The 13,378-nt window shown below is 34.2% G+C and overlaps 3 protein-coding genes and 1 long non-coding RNA gene across 4 annotated transcripts; 1 reads left to right on the top strand and 3 right to left on the bottom strand.

Moving 5' to 3' along the window:
* Positions 1–839: 839 nt before the first annotated feature.
* Positions 840–3,974, top strand: LOC105951516 (26S proteasome regulatory subunit 4 homolog A). Its single transcript, XM_012974974.2, has 6 exons — positions 840–1,494; positions 2,027–2,272; positions 2,644–2,813; positions 2,888–3,104; positions 3,193–3,333; positions 3,553–3,974. The coding sequence occupies exons 1-6, from the start codon at positions 1,030–1,032 to the stop codon at positions 3,634–3,636; spliced, it is 1,323 nt and encodes a 440-aa protein (XP_012830428.1). The 5' UTR covers positions 840–1,029; the 3' UTR covers positions 3,637–3,974.
* On the bottom strand, positions 3,838–7,687 carry BGLU42 (beta glucosidase 42). The gene is made up of 13 exons (XM_012974967.2): positions 7,460–7,687; positions 7,123–7,189; positions 6,939–6,997; positions 6,594–6,669; positions 6,071–6,145; positions 5,905–5,992; positions 5,553–5,778; positions 5,198–5,313; positions 4,857–5,071; positions 4,724–4,758; positions 4,534–4,636; positions 4,313–4,421; positions 3,838–4,217 (listed from the first exon to the last, which is right to left on the bottom strand). Exons 1-13 carry the CDS (start codon positions 7,595–7,597, stop codon positions 4,022–4,024), a joined length of 1,503 nt encoding a protein of 500 aa, XP_012830421.1. The 5' UTR covers positions 7,598–7,687; the 3' UTR covers positions 3,838–4,021.
* Positions 7,688–7,994: 307 nt separating this feature from the next.
* Positions 7,995–8,671, bottom strand: LOC105957626 (uncharacterized). Its single transcript, XM_012981573.2, has one exon. The coding sequence runs from the start codon at positions 8,522–8,524 to the stop codon at positions 8,156–8,158; it is 369 nt and encodes a 122-aa protein (XP_012837027.1). The 5' UTR covers positions 8,525–8,671; the 3' UTR covers positions 7,995–8,155.
* A 791-nt stretch (positions 8,672–9,462) lies between these two features.
* LOC148770903 (uncharacterized) lies at positions 9,463–11,467 on the bottom strand. The gene is made up of 3 exons (XR_016030997.1): positions 11,346–11,467; positions 10,327–10,457; positions 9,463–9,690 (listed from the first exon to the last, which is right to left on the bottom strand). It is a non-coding gene; the product is annotated as an uncharacterized LOC148770903 (long non-coding RNA).
* Between the last annotated feature and the right edge of the window lie 1,911 nt (positions 11,468–13,378).

Here is a 13,378-nt window from a genome sequence, read left to right on the forward strand (position 1 = left end):
TTGAAAATTCTAATTTTTTTTTCCAAAAATATACCTATAATATATAAAAATAATTATGTATTTTATATTTTATGTTACTATGTTTGAAAATTTATGAATCTCGCCATTTCCATTTCTAAATTGGAATTATTTTTCTAGAAATGTTAACTTTGATCTGATCCGTTCGAGTTTCAATTTTCCACCCTTATAAGTAATGAGCTCGACGAAATATAACAAGACTAGGTTAACCATGCAACGTGTTGCCAATAATTGAAGTCGGGTGAAGTAGCACTGTACGAGTTATTTTTTACAATATTTGATATTTTTTTACAATAATGTCTATGATATTATAATTAAGGGTAAATTACACCCACACCCCTGAGCTATACTTAAATAACTTTAAGGTCCCTGTGGTATCGATAATTACACTCACCCCCTTGAAACGTAGTTATAAACTCTAATGGTATAATGCATTGGATACATTATTACGATAGAATTCTAATGGACTATTGGTTTCAGAAAGTGGTGCAAACAACAAAGATTTATGGACGATTTAAGAAATATTGGGGGAACCATGTCACCCCATAACTCTATGTTTATCTCCACCACTAGCTAAAAGTAATAGTTCATTAGAACCCTATCGGAATAATGTATCCAATGCATTATCCCGTTAGAGTTTTTAACTACCTTTCAGGGGGGTGAGTGTAATTATCGATACCATAGGGACCTTAAAGTTATTTAAGCATACCTCAGGGGTGTGGGTGTAATTTACCCTATAATTAAATAATTAATACAAATTTTCCAAAAAAAGAAATAATAATAATAATTGATAGAAAGAAAAGAAGCGGGACGAGTTTTACAAATTTATAAACGGAGCGGGTACCCGGGTTTGTGAAACGGGTGACAATTGACATTCTCTCTTGAACAGAAAGACAACTCTCTCTCTCAACAGAACAAACCCCCAAAAACCTTCCAAAAAAAAAAAAAAAAAAAAAAAAAAAAAAAAACCACCCCAAAAAAAATCTCCAACCGTAATTACAGAGGAGAATCATGGGTCAGGGTGCACCAGCCGGACTAAATCGTCCGCCCCGCGGAGAGAAGAAAAAGGACGGCGATAAGAAAGAAAAGAAATTCAAGCCGGCAGCGCCACCGGCTCGAGTCGGCCGGAGGCAGCGCAAACAGAGGGGATACGGTGCCGCGGCTCGCATACCGGCGGTGACGCCGCTGGCGAAGTGCAAGCTGCGGCTTATGAAGCTGGACCGGATCAAGGACTACTTGCTCATGGAGGAGGAGTTTGTGACGAGTCAGGAGAGATTGAATCCGCGGCTGGAGAAAAAGGCGATAAATCGTTCGAGGATCGACATCTTCAGAGGATCGCCGATGCGTGTCGGGCGTTTGGCGGAGATGATTGACGAGAATCACGCCATTATTTCGCAGGGGTACTATGTTACCGTCTTGTCTTTTGTGGATAAGGATCAGCTGGAGCCTGGATGTAAGATTCTTCTGCACGACAAGGTATATACATATTTAACTGCAATTGAATTCACTAGAGATGTTGAATTTGGGGAATTAGGGTTTTTTAATATCTCGGTGTTTAAACAGAAAAAATAGAAATAATGTGAGGAAATATTTCATAAAAAAAAATTATTTCTAGTTTTACTGCAAATGGGGTACTCTGAATTTGGGCTACAAAAATTTTCTGGTGTATCAGTTATGTAAGACTAACTTTGAATTGGGGTACTCTGTACTTGGGCTCAATCCTGATGGAACAGCTTCAGCACTAGACCGAACACCATTATACTCGAGAGTGTTCGTTCGGATGATTTGGTTCTGTATATCATTAGCTAGTATTTCTAATTACGGGGTTCTGATGTTCTAGGGCCCACCAAAGAAAGGGAAATGCATATATGTGAGTTTGCAAGAAATAAGTTTTGGAAAAATTTCGTACTATGAGAGGGACTTCTTGGGGGTTGAAACGGAGGGTTTTAATAGCTAATACTGTTGAATTCATCAGTGAATTATGCCTTATCTATAACCACGTTTGCAGTTGCTTTCTGTTGTTGGATTGCTACAAGATGACGTGGACCCCATGGTGTCCGTTATGAAAGTCGAGAAAGCTCCGTTGGAGACTTATGCTGATATTGGCGGTCTTGATGCCCAGATTCAAGAAATCAAAGAGGCGGTCGAGCTTCCGTTAACACACCCGGAATTGTATGAAGATATTGGTGTTAAACCTCCAAAGGGTGTCATACTCTATGGAGAACCTGGAACTGGAAAAACTTTACTAGCTAAGGTATGTTTATATTCGACACTTTATGTGCGTTAGTTTGTCTGTCTCGTCTAATGATACAATTGCCGTCCTTATGATACCGTGGTTTCTCTTTTTTACCATCTTTCGTTTCTTCTGTCAAATGTTATGTTTATAGTTCACATTTTTTTTCATTTATTTTAGAGTGGAAAAATGCCATATATATGTTACTATTTGAGAAAATTTCTTCACGTCAACCGATAAGCATTAATCATTATTCTTTTTGATCCCGTATGTTGGTTATTTCCGATTAGAGTTTCTTTACTTGATCGAATAAATTAGCTGCATTACAATACATCCTCAAGTTTGGTGCATGACAAGTCTGTAATTGCTGATTGTTTCGATAAAATCTATAGGCCGTGGCAAATTCCACATCAGCAACTTTCTTGCGTGTCGTTGGAAGTGAACTAATCCAAAAATATCTGGGAGAAGGTCCCAAGCTGGTGAGAGAGATTTTTAGGGTTGCTGATGACCTTTCACCATCTATCGTCTTTATTGATGAAATTGACGCAGTGGGTACAAAAAGGTAATTTCAAGATGAATACTGCTATTTAAAATTTTGAAATAGGTATTTATTTAGAAAGATCCTTTCTACTGCAGGTACGATGCCCGCTCGGGAGCTGAACGTGAAATTCAGAGGACAATGCTGGAGTTGTTGAACCAATTAGATGGTTTTGATTCGAGAGCTGATGTCAAAGTAATCCTTGCCACGAATAAAATAGAAAGCCTTGATCCTGCCCTGCTTCGACCTGGTAGAATTGACCGGAAAATTGAATTCCCTCTTCCTGATATCAACACGAGGAGGCGTATTTTCCAGGTTTGCATGGCTTATGATTTTCTTTTTTTCTGGTTTAATAACAAGGTATGAACTGGTGTGAAAATAAATATATATTTTGAATTTTTAGATCCACACATCGAGGATGCCGTTGTCTGAAGATGTTAACCTAGACGAATTTGTAATGACGAAAGATGAGCTTTCCGGAGCAGATATCAAAGCTATATGTACTGAAGCTGGCTTGTTTGCCTTGAGAGAGCGACGCATGAAGGTTAGTTAACTTCCTTAACTAAGATATTCAGAATTATTACCATTTTATATTTAGTTTAGAGAAAATAATTCTTACCACCATTAGAGGATGCAAGAAAATTATCTTGATGCTTTGGTGTTTATTTTTGTTTTTTTTTTAATCATTATTATTATTATTGAACGTTAGTGTTGTTACTGGACTTATATTAGACATTTACAAATTCAATTTTACGTTGTTTAGGTGACGCATCCAGATTTCGAGAAGGCGAAAGAGAAGATTATGTACAAAAAGAAAGACGGCGTTCCCGAGGGGATGTATACATGATGATGATTACGAAGCTCCGTCTGTCACCTTTTTTTAAAGCAATTTACGTAACTTCCATTCTGCGTCATTCTTAAAAAGCTTCGAAACCATTTCACAAGAGAATTAAAGTGCGATAAAATAGAAGTTCCGTATGGCTGAAATTTGGTTGATGCCTATAGTAACCTTCATATTTTGTACAGCTTGTTAATTTTTTAGGAGTGGTTGGAAAATCAGTTTCTAGTTCAATCTGATTTCGTACATGATAAAGTTAGATATTGCATTCTTCGGTACATGGATGTAAAAAGTTCAGATTGTTATAAGGTTAGCTTCACTATAATGATATTCGTTCTTAATGTTCAGCCCTACAAAATGTGTAAGCATGAAAATTGCCATTGGACACAATTGGCTAATCCAATTTGCCATTTTTACCTTGTTCGTCTTTCAAGAACCGCAAAAACCAATAAGCAGAAGATTTGAGATGTCGGGTCAAGCCGTTTCGGTAGTCAACGTAAATAAGACCGAACCGCTTGGTATATCCAAGATGCCACTCAAAGTTGTCCATTAAAGACCATGCAAAATAGCCCCTCACATCGCATCCATCCCTATTAATCAATTTACACACAACACAAACTTAGATTCAGATTTTCAATATCTGTTTTCCCTATTAAACGAAGCACAAGAAATAGTGTTAACTCACTTAATTGCTTGATGAACTGCTGCAAGGTACCCCTTGTAATACGAAACGCGTAATTTATTATCCAGCCTCTCATGGAATGGAGATGTGGAATCATCTTCATCATCCATACCTGTAGTAACAGAGTATCAGGAAATTTTTCAGATTTTATTACACAATCAAGACTTCTTCGAGTAATAAAACATATTGAAATTATTCGTTTTTTTTTTTGGCAAAGGACGTACCGTTTTCAGTTACGTACACCGGTGGGTTGTTGTACCTTGTACAAATGTAATTGAGAACTTTCCGTAAACCCCAAGGTACAATGTAAAGCCAAGATGAGGCTGCCTGCATGTAGATAAAAGAAAATTAATAAATAAACAAGTATAATTTATTATTTGTACATAAGAAATAAACAGAAACAAATTATCCCACCTTCTCGCCTATCATCTCTCCACCTTCCCATTCAGCTACAGATGTAACAATAAAAGAGTGAGTCCTATTCGGGTTTTTCAAGAAAATAAATTGATAAGTAACTATAACTGAAAATGACCGATTTTGCTTTTACCAATTCTATCTGCCTCTTGGACTCTATAGAAATCATTATCTTCAAGGTCCGTTTTTGCATGACGAACAAACCTAGTTGTGTAATGATTTAGACCAACGAAGTCTATGGAGTTATTGAGCAACTCTTTATCCCTCTCCGAAAAATGTGGCAGGGAATCTCCGAGCTTTTCACGCATTGTTTCGGGATAATCCCCGTAATAGATTGGATCCAAGTACCTATATCAGAGATAATAAATGAATACCAACTTATTTGATTTTTCATCAGAAATTGAATGTTAATAGCATGTCCTTCAACTGCCAAACAATTGATTAAAAAATGATAAATAATTAATAAGAAATTACCATCCGAGCTGAAAATCGAGACGCCTGGTTGCAGCATTTCTGTCTTCTATACTATCCGATAGAGCCTCTGACCATTCACAGTCCACAACTAAGCCTATTTCTCCTCCTTGCTTATCCTATCATGATAGCACCATTAGATTTGATTATTCATCACCAATTAAGAAAAATAGTTGAGAATAATTCAATTAAAAATCTTATATCATATGATCAGCTGACAAAGTAACAGACCGAGAAAATTAAAATTTTATTGCAGTAGAAATAAGATAAGTAACCTATAATGAATGTAGTTTTGAATTGCACAGTTGATGTAAAAAATGATATATGCAACTTTTAATCACAATATAAAAATGTATACCTTGTATTTATTTTTATAAATGGAAACAGCTTCAGCGTGCGCTAAGAGCTGATGATGAGCAACTAAATACATTTCACTTGAAGAATTCCCACATTTTCCAGGGGCATACACTCCAGTACAGTAACCATTCACAGCAGTTTGAAGAGGCTCATTTATTGTTATCCAATTTTTCACTCTATCGCCGAAATTAGAAAAACAGGTTTCTGCATAGATGGCAAAGTATTTTCTAGATGCGACAAGAAAATAAATAAATAAATAAAATAATTAGCTTGAGATTTGGACGACTTACTACTTGAAATCTGGGTAAAATACTTCACTGATGTTATCCAATTAAAAGAACCAAGAAACTTACACAATTTGTTCATTTAACCAACCACCCATGGAGTTGAGAAGATTTAGAGGAAGATCCCAATGGTAAAGTGTTACATACGGCTGAATATCTAAAAAATAACATTAATAGTTATTTAAAGAAGTGGCAAAAAAACAGATAATGGTAAAGAAAAAACTTGAAACCGTACCGTTTTCTATAAGTGCATTGATGAAATTGTTGTAGTGCCTTATCCCTTCAAGATTGATTTCGGTCCCGAAACCATCTACAAATATTGAACGTTAAAAATGGGGCCAATTAGACACGAGTAGTGAAAATCTCATTATTGCATGCATAGTATAATAGATTTTTTTCACACAGAGAAAAGAAAACGATATACAATTAGTGAGTTTTTGACGCACCACAGTGTGATCTTGACATAAATACACAGAAATGAAAGTCGAAATTTGCTATAAATTCAAGAAAGATAAAGAGGATGGACATTGATTTTACGAGACATGACTTTGACGATAATATATCTCTCTCAAGCATAAAAACCCCGAAGTTATGGTTTCCTTGACCAAGATACATCATATGGCTGTTGTTCTACTGAATTCGATACTTCCAAATATATAATTCTTAAATCTAGCAGGGTAAAAAGAAAGAACTAAATAAGATCATTTCGACACATGATAGATAAGAGTAATTCCATCCAGAAACAAAATATTATTTACCTGGAAAAATACGACTCCATGATATGGAAAATCGGTAAGCTTTAAACCCCAACTTGGCTATCAGCTCAATGTCTTCCTGAGAAAAACAGGAAACCAAAATAACAGATGGATTAACCAAAACAAGGCAGAATCGGGATTGACCTGAACTAAAATCACATTAAAGTTGGAATACCTATAAGGTTGTGTTTGGGACTCACTGAAATTGCTTAAAGAAGTCAAATTCTAGTACGAAAATACAACTATTTAATGACTTACTACAATAGAATTTGAAATAACTAGCTCCGAACATATTCAATGCAAAACACACTCTAAACTTATATAAATCGACTTAAAGAGAGTATGCACCTTGTACCGATGATACTTGTCCACAGCAACATCTGCATTGCTTCCATCACAGATATTGCCTACAAAAAATTCACTTTAAGTTCATGCAAAAACTACCTCAAAAAAAAAAAAAAGGGAAATTCATTTCGAATACGCAATACATTTCCAGTGCTATCTGATTGGACAAATAAAGAGCAGTATTTACCAGGAACATGGGCAAAAGAATCCCAAATACTGGAACCCTTGCCATCCTCATTCCAAGCCCCTTCAACCTACATTGTATTCCTCTTAGGGCACAATATACTCTGAAGAACAAATTGGAAATTGTACTTCACTTTCTAGCCGATTGTAAAATCTTCTTCACCGAGCAACATAATCAACTAATTTTGAATTTACTTTCGCGAAGGTGTTTGAAAATGGCATAATAAATTAATTCAAATTAGATCACAAATAAAATCAAAGTTGCCACACTCGATAGGATCTATTCAAACTCGTTTGGATTCGACGAAGTAGGTAAGCATAAAATCATGTGGAAAAGGCACCTGGAAAGCAGAGGTGGCGACGCCGAATGTGAAGTGGGGAGGGAAGTCGGGTCGGGTCAGGGATAGGTAAATGGAGCTCCATTCTTCCTCTATCTTTCTCTTCTTCTCCAATCCATCAGCTAAAATTGTGGTCCCCATTTCTGTGTGATTTCTCTTCCTTTTCTTCTTCCACAGAACAAGTATACTTCTACTTCACTCTTAATTTGCTGCCGCCTGCCGATATGCAAATTACGAATTTACAATTAAAAAGCGCGTGAGGCTCACGCTTCTTAAAAGCTCACATTTTGGAGCGAGTTTCCATAATGCGTTTTTTTTTTTCTTTTTTTTTTTCTTTTTTAATTAATTTAAGGGTTATTTTACAAAATAGAGTTGATTCTCTAAAATATTCATTCGGTTTCTTTTGTAGTGTAATTTATAATACATGCAATGATGCAAACCAATTTTTTATTTTATTAAATAGTCTTCATTTATCAATAAATTTATACGTAATTAAGGCTAAATCCCCATAATTTTTATTTTTATTTTAGAATTAATCCCATAAATTAACCAAGCAAATTAAATATTCAACAAACACTTTTACAAGATAAGCGCTAATACAATTCAAACAAAAATCAACGTAAACATAATACACTAAAACGCACTTAAAAAGTGGTAACAAATTTCATATTTTTGTATATATTATACGGAAGCATAACTTCAAGGATAAGGCAGGCCGCCACCAATGCCGCCAAGATTTCCCAAGCCGCCGCCACCATCACCGCCACCAATATTACCCAAGGCGCCACCAAGACCACCAGTTGGTGAAGTCCCGATAAAAGCTCCGAAGCCACCGAATCCATTGATCCCACCAAGCCCACCTCCGGCGCCTACTCCACCACCTACGCCGCCATATGGTATCCCATCACCGCCAACTCCAGTGTAGCCGCCGACGCCTCCAAAAGAGGCAAAGTTCTTTTGGTCGGCGAGACCAGCTGCTGCATTGTCACCGGGGACAACCCTAGCTGCGGCATGATGAGCCGCCGCAATAAGATAAACAATCACAAACATAAAACCCCACCTCGCCATTTAATTTCTCTCTCTAGATCTCTCTCTCTCTCTAGAGCTCCCAAATACAAATACTAAATTGAGGCTTTGCTTCTCCTTTTTAAAGACATTGGCACAAGACTAGAAGAGTGGACATAGTGAGCTTTTTACTGTTGATCTACACACATTAGTGTGGGTTCGTGTGTTTGTATATGAATGGTAAAGATTTGTTCGATATATTTTACCCGATGTAGCACAGTAGTACAAGTGTCACTGTAATTAATGATATATATGATAGAAATTGACGAGGAAAAGTATGCATGCGTGATGAGCAATGAGCATGAACTCATCTAAATGAGCTTTCTTCAAATTAAATGATATATATATGTAAATTTAGTGCACCCACATGAAATTGTTAGCCTCCTTTAATTGCCGGCCCTTATTGCATGCTCTTCATAAAGACACAAATTTAACATAGTATATATAGCATGTTTCTTGATAAAATATGTCGACTCAAATTTAATGTTGTTTCAATTTTCTAGTTTTAGGTTACGTTGCTCAACATTGTTTTTTTCAGACCAGCCCTCATTAGGAGAGTTGGTACCTAGTCTTTACCAATAGCGTAAAGGTCTAGGGTTCGAGTCGCCCCTCCCCTACTTCCCCCTGTAATGAACTTGAATTTACTCAAAAAAGAAAAAAAAAAAAAAAAAAAAAACATTGTCTTTTTCAGAAGAACATTTCAATGTAATAGTCGGGTCAGATTGAGTAATATTGCGTAAGTGTTTGGATTAAGTTGAATCTTGTGAACCGAACATATTAGTGACTTCTACTATTTAGTTAATTAGATTTAATACTCGCAACGGAATACTGTTCATTATCATATGACGTTTTATATACAAAACAAATTAAAGACAATATATAAATAGTAATAATATATTATAATGGCTTGTAAAGAACTATTGAAGCTCCAAAAATAAGAATCAAGGAAAAGTGACATTACATATATTGCAAAATACATTATTTAATAGGTATTAATTAATAAATGGGAGACTAATTAAATCAACGAGTGCAGCCACATAATTTGGAATTATCTTTGAAAGTAACACACTTGCCCTTGGAATATCCAGCTCCAACGCAAACCTTGTTGCAGTTTCCATCTGCTGGACATGGGCCCACATACCAAATCCAACCATCACCTCCTGCTTTTTCTGAGTTAAAAAAAAAAAAATAGAATAATATATATTAATATATTTTTAATTTTATAAATAGAGGTCTTTATATAATTTAATTAATTTTTCTATCTAATAATGAATTCTATGTTAATTCCCAAAAAAAATGGAGGGCTCGGCTCTTGGCTAATTGTTTAGTAGACTTAGAGGTGGGAATCGGACAGATCGGATCGGAATATGCACTTTTGGAAAAAAAAAATGACTTTTTTCCGGGAGTGAAAAATTCATTACAATTACGTTCCAAAGAAATCGAAAATCGGAACGTCGGAAATTGGATCAAAGTCGGTGGAAATCGGAAAATTCCATTTTTTCAATCACTAAAAATGTGTAATATGAATGTAATTTTCGGAGAAAATCGAAATTTTTGGAATTAGTTTAGGAAATCAGGATTCCATATATGTTCTAATTCCAATCCAAAAAAAAATCCAGATCGAAATCTGCGGGGAAATCGAAAATTTCGTTCTAATTTCCACCCCTAAGATATATATACACATCACTTATGCATTCTCTTCAGAAAAAAAAACCCCAAGATATAAATTATTAAATTCATAAATATATTTATAATTAAGTATAAAAAACAATTATTGGATCTTAAATTAAAAAATATAATTTTACCTGAGGTTTTTTCAGTAGTTGTAGAGCTTACGACTAACGCCATTGCCAAGCAAACAATCATAACTTCAATCAGACATTTTCTCATAGATGCCATTGTTAATCTCTCTTTCTACACTGTTTTCCTATATATCCTGGTATTCAATTATATTTATAATAGTGTTTTATTGTTATAATTTGGTATGCCAAATTAATAAATTGTATAAAATTAAATGGACAGCCTGTAAAAAATCCTTGATTCTTTTTTATTAATTATATCGAATTTAATTAATCTTTGCATAATTGTATATGAATGTTAGACTAATTATAATTAATTTGGTATGGAAAGTTGAATGGAAAATCCTTTGTTATTTATGCAAAATCCAATTTGCTTAATCTAATTAATGTGTTTGATCTTAATAACGACTTATTTAAAATTTTATCGGGATATGGGCTTCTTTCGTGTGGTATGAGTTCTTTTATAGTGGGCCATTTCATTAGGCCCAATTGTTTATAAGAATTGGTTATTACTTAATTCTTTTCAATTTTATTTATCAAGTAGTGAAGGGTAATATTGACAAATCGATCCCTCGGTACTAGGATAAAGTTAGAATACATAATTGATGCAAATTTCTACAAATAGAAATATTTTTATAAATTATAAATACAGAGGTTTAGGGAGTAATTCATTTTTCTGAATATCTGAAAAAGAGAATATTCGGAAAAAATGGAATCAAAGAGAGTTAGTTATGCCACTATTTTCATTGGTCTATTTTGCATTGGTTTGCTCTCAAATTCAGGTAAATTCACATAACATTTTATTTTCTTATTAATTTATTTATTTGCGAATATAAATATGAATTTCGTTAAATTACGTTACTTGAAAAAGAGATTCTTTACGGTTTTTTATTTTTTTGAGTTCCAGTTGCAGGTGATGATGCTTTTATTTATCAAGGGCCATGTTTTCAGTTGCAAGATTGTAACAAACAGTGTACCGATCAAAAAGAATTTAAAGACTTTGGCGGGGAATGTATTAAACTTACCGGCGACGGAGATGCACCTTTAGTGTGTGTGTGCTTCACTCATCACTGATCTACGTACATTAATCTTGGATTATGTATGTAAGAACTCGTTATTTTCTTTGTCTACACGAGTTCTTGAAAATTGAAATAAATAAATAAAATAAAATGTATGACGGTTGGTGGAGTTAATCACATTGGTTTCTATGTTGGTGTGTAACGGGTTAGTCTACCTAATTTTTATTATTTTTTATCCACCCAAAATATTCAAAATATGCAAAAACAATCCTAATTTTTTCATATTCTAATTTCTCCAATAATTAAAAATGGGTCCAAATTTTTTTTCGAGTGCCCCTAAACCCTCGAAAATTCAAGCCTAATATTATTAAAAATCTCAAGAATATATATTTTTTGGAAAAATAAGTGATACACGCATAAATGGATATCAAGATATAAAACCTTTTATTAAAATTTAGTTAATATGATTTAATAGTGGCAACTGAATAATGCTCTAATATTAACTATTTAATTTTAGATATTGAATATTGATGTGATCTCTTCCAAATCGACAAATAAGATCTTTCAAACATTATCAACTGATAATATCCAAATTATTGTGAATAATAGTTACCAAATATATATATAAAATATTTTTCTTAAATATATTAACTCGACATTGAGTACTCGTATCGCGATTATTGATATGAAATAATAAATACAATACAAAGTTTAAATGGATAATCCGATTTAGAGAGCCCGTATATGGGATGACATAAATAACCCATATCTTTGTGTTTATTTCTTAGATTATTTATTATTTTTTTTTTTTTTAAATATTGAGGTTTTTAGTACTTCATTTTCACACAATTCATTTTCTGGTCACTCATTCTCTATTATATCGAAAGAGAGAATATTCCGAAAAATGGAATCGAAAAGAGTCGTTGGTTGTTTCATTGGTCTACTTTGCATCGCTTTCCTCTTCAGCTCAGGTAAATTCATCAATCTCCAGTGTCGATTTATTCAACGAAATACGGAATTTATTTATAATTGAAAAAATAATTAACGATTTTTTATTTTCTTTTTCAGTTGTCGTGGCCGAGGACACTTTAATTATTCAAGGGCTATGTTCGAAATATCCAGATTGCAACAAGCATTGTACGGAGAATGGATTTAAGGAATTTGGCGGGAAATGTGTTAGCATTCAAACCGACAAAAAAGGACCTTTATTTTGTGTATGCATAACTCACTGATTTGTATTAATTATTCTAGGATTAATTACGTATGAACTCATAATTTTCTTGTTACTAAATATGAGTTCTTGAGAGAAATAAAAATAATGCTATTTTATGGACCAACAATCAGTAGGGTTGTTCATGGGTCGGGTCGGTTGATTATCAGCCGATTATCGGCCCGACCCGACCAACCGACTCTTACAAATATGTAAAACCATTATCGGCCCGACTATTGTGAGTCGGGTAATGGTTGGCAACCGACTTTATCGGTTGCCAAAACGGGTCGGTTGAAATTATCGGCCAATATCGGCCACATTAATTAAAATAAAAAATAAAAAATGAAAAAAATTATGCTATTCCTCTATCAAAATTCAGCAACAAACATTCCAATATTTCATGCCCAAAATCAATTTCAACGATATCACATGTTACAAATTAAATTTTCAAAAACAATATAAAAACTAAAACGAATCACTTTAGCCATTCACACTTTCACAACACAAAATTATGAAACTTTTAATTTTAATTTGAGAAAATGAAGAGTATAGTTTTTTTAGTTGTGTATTTTTATTCATTTCACCGAAAGGTCAAAAATTAAATATTGAAACTAATAGTCGGTAAAAACATAAAGAGAAATTTAAAAAAAAAAAAAAAAAAAAAAAAAAAAAGTCGGTTGGTCGGGTAATATCGGCCAACCGACTTTTCAACAAATTAGAAACTATACCCGACCCAACCATGCATGGGTCGGTTAAAATTATCGGCCCGACCAAAGCGGGTCGGTTGGTGGGCAATTATCGGCCAGAATAGTCGGGCAGATAATGGGTC

This window comes from Erythranthe guttata, chromosome 4, assembly GCF_056151865.1.
Source record: "Erythranthe guttata isolate IM_541 chromosome 4, IM_541, whole genome shotgun sequence".
NCBI classification, from domain to species: domain Eukaryota; kingdom Viridiplantae; phylum Streptophyta; class Magnoliopsida; order Lamiales; family Phrymaceae; genus Erythranthe; species Erythranthe guttata.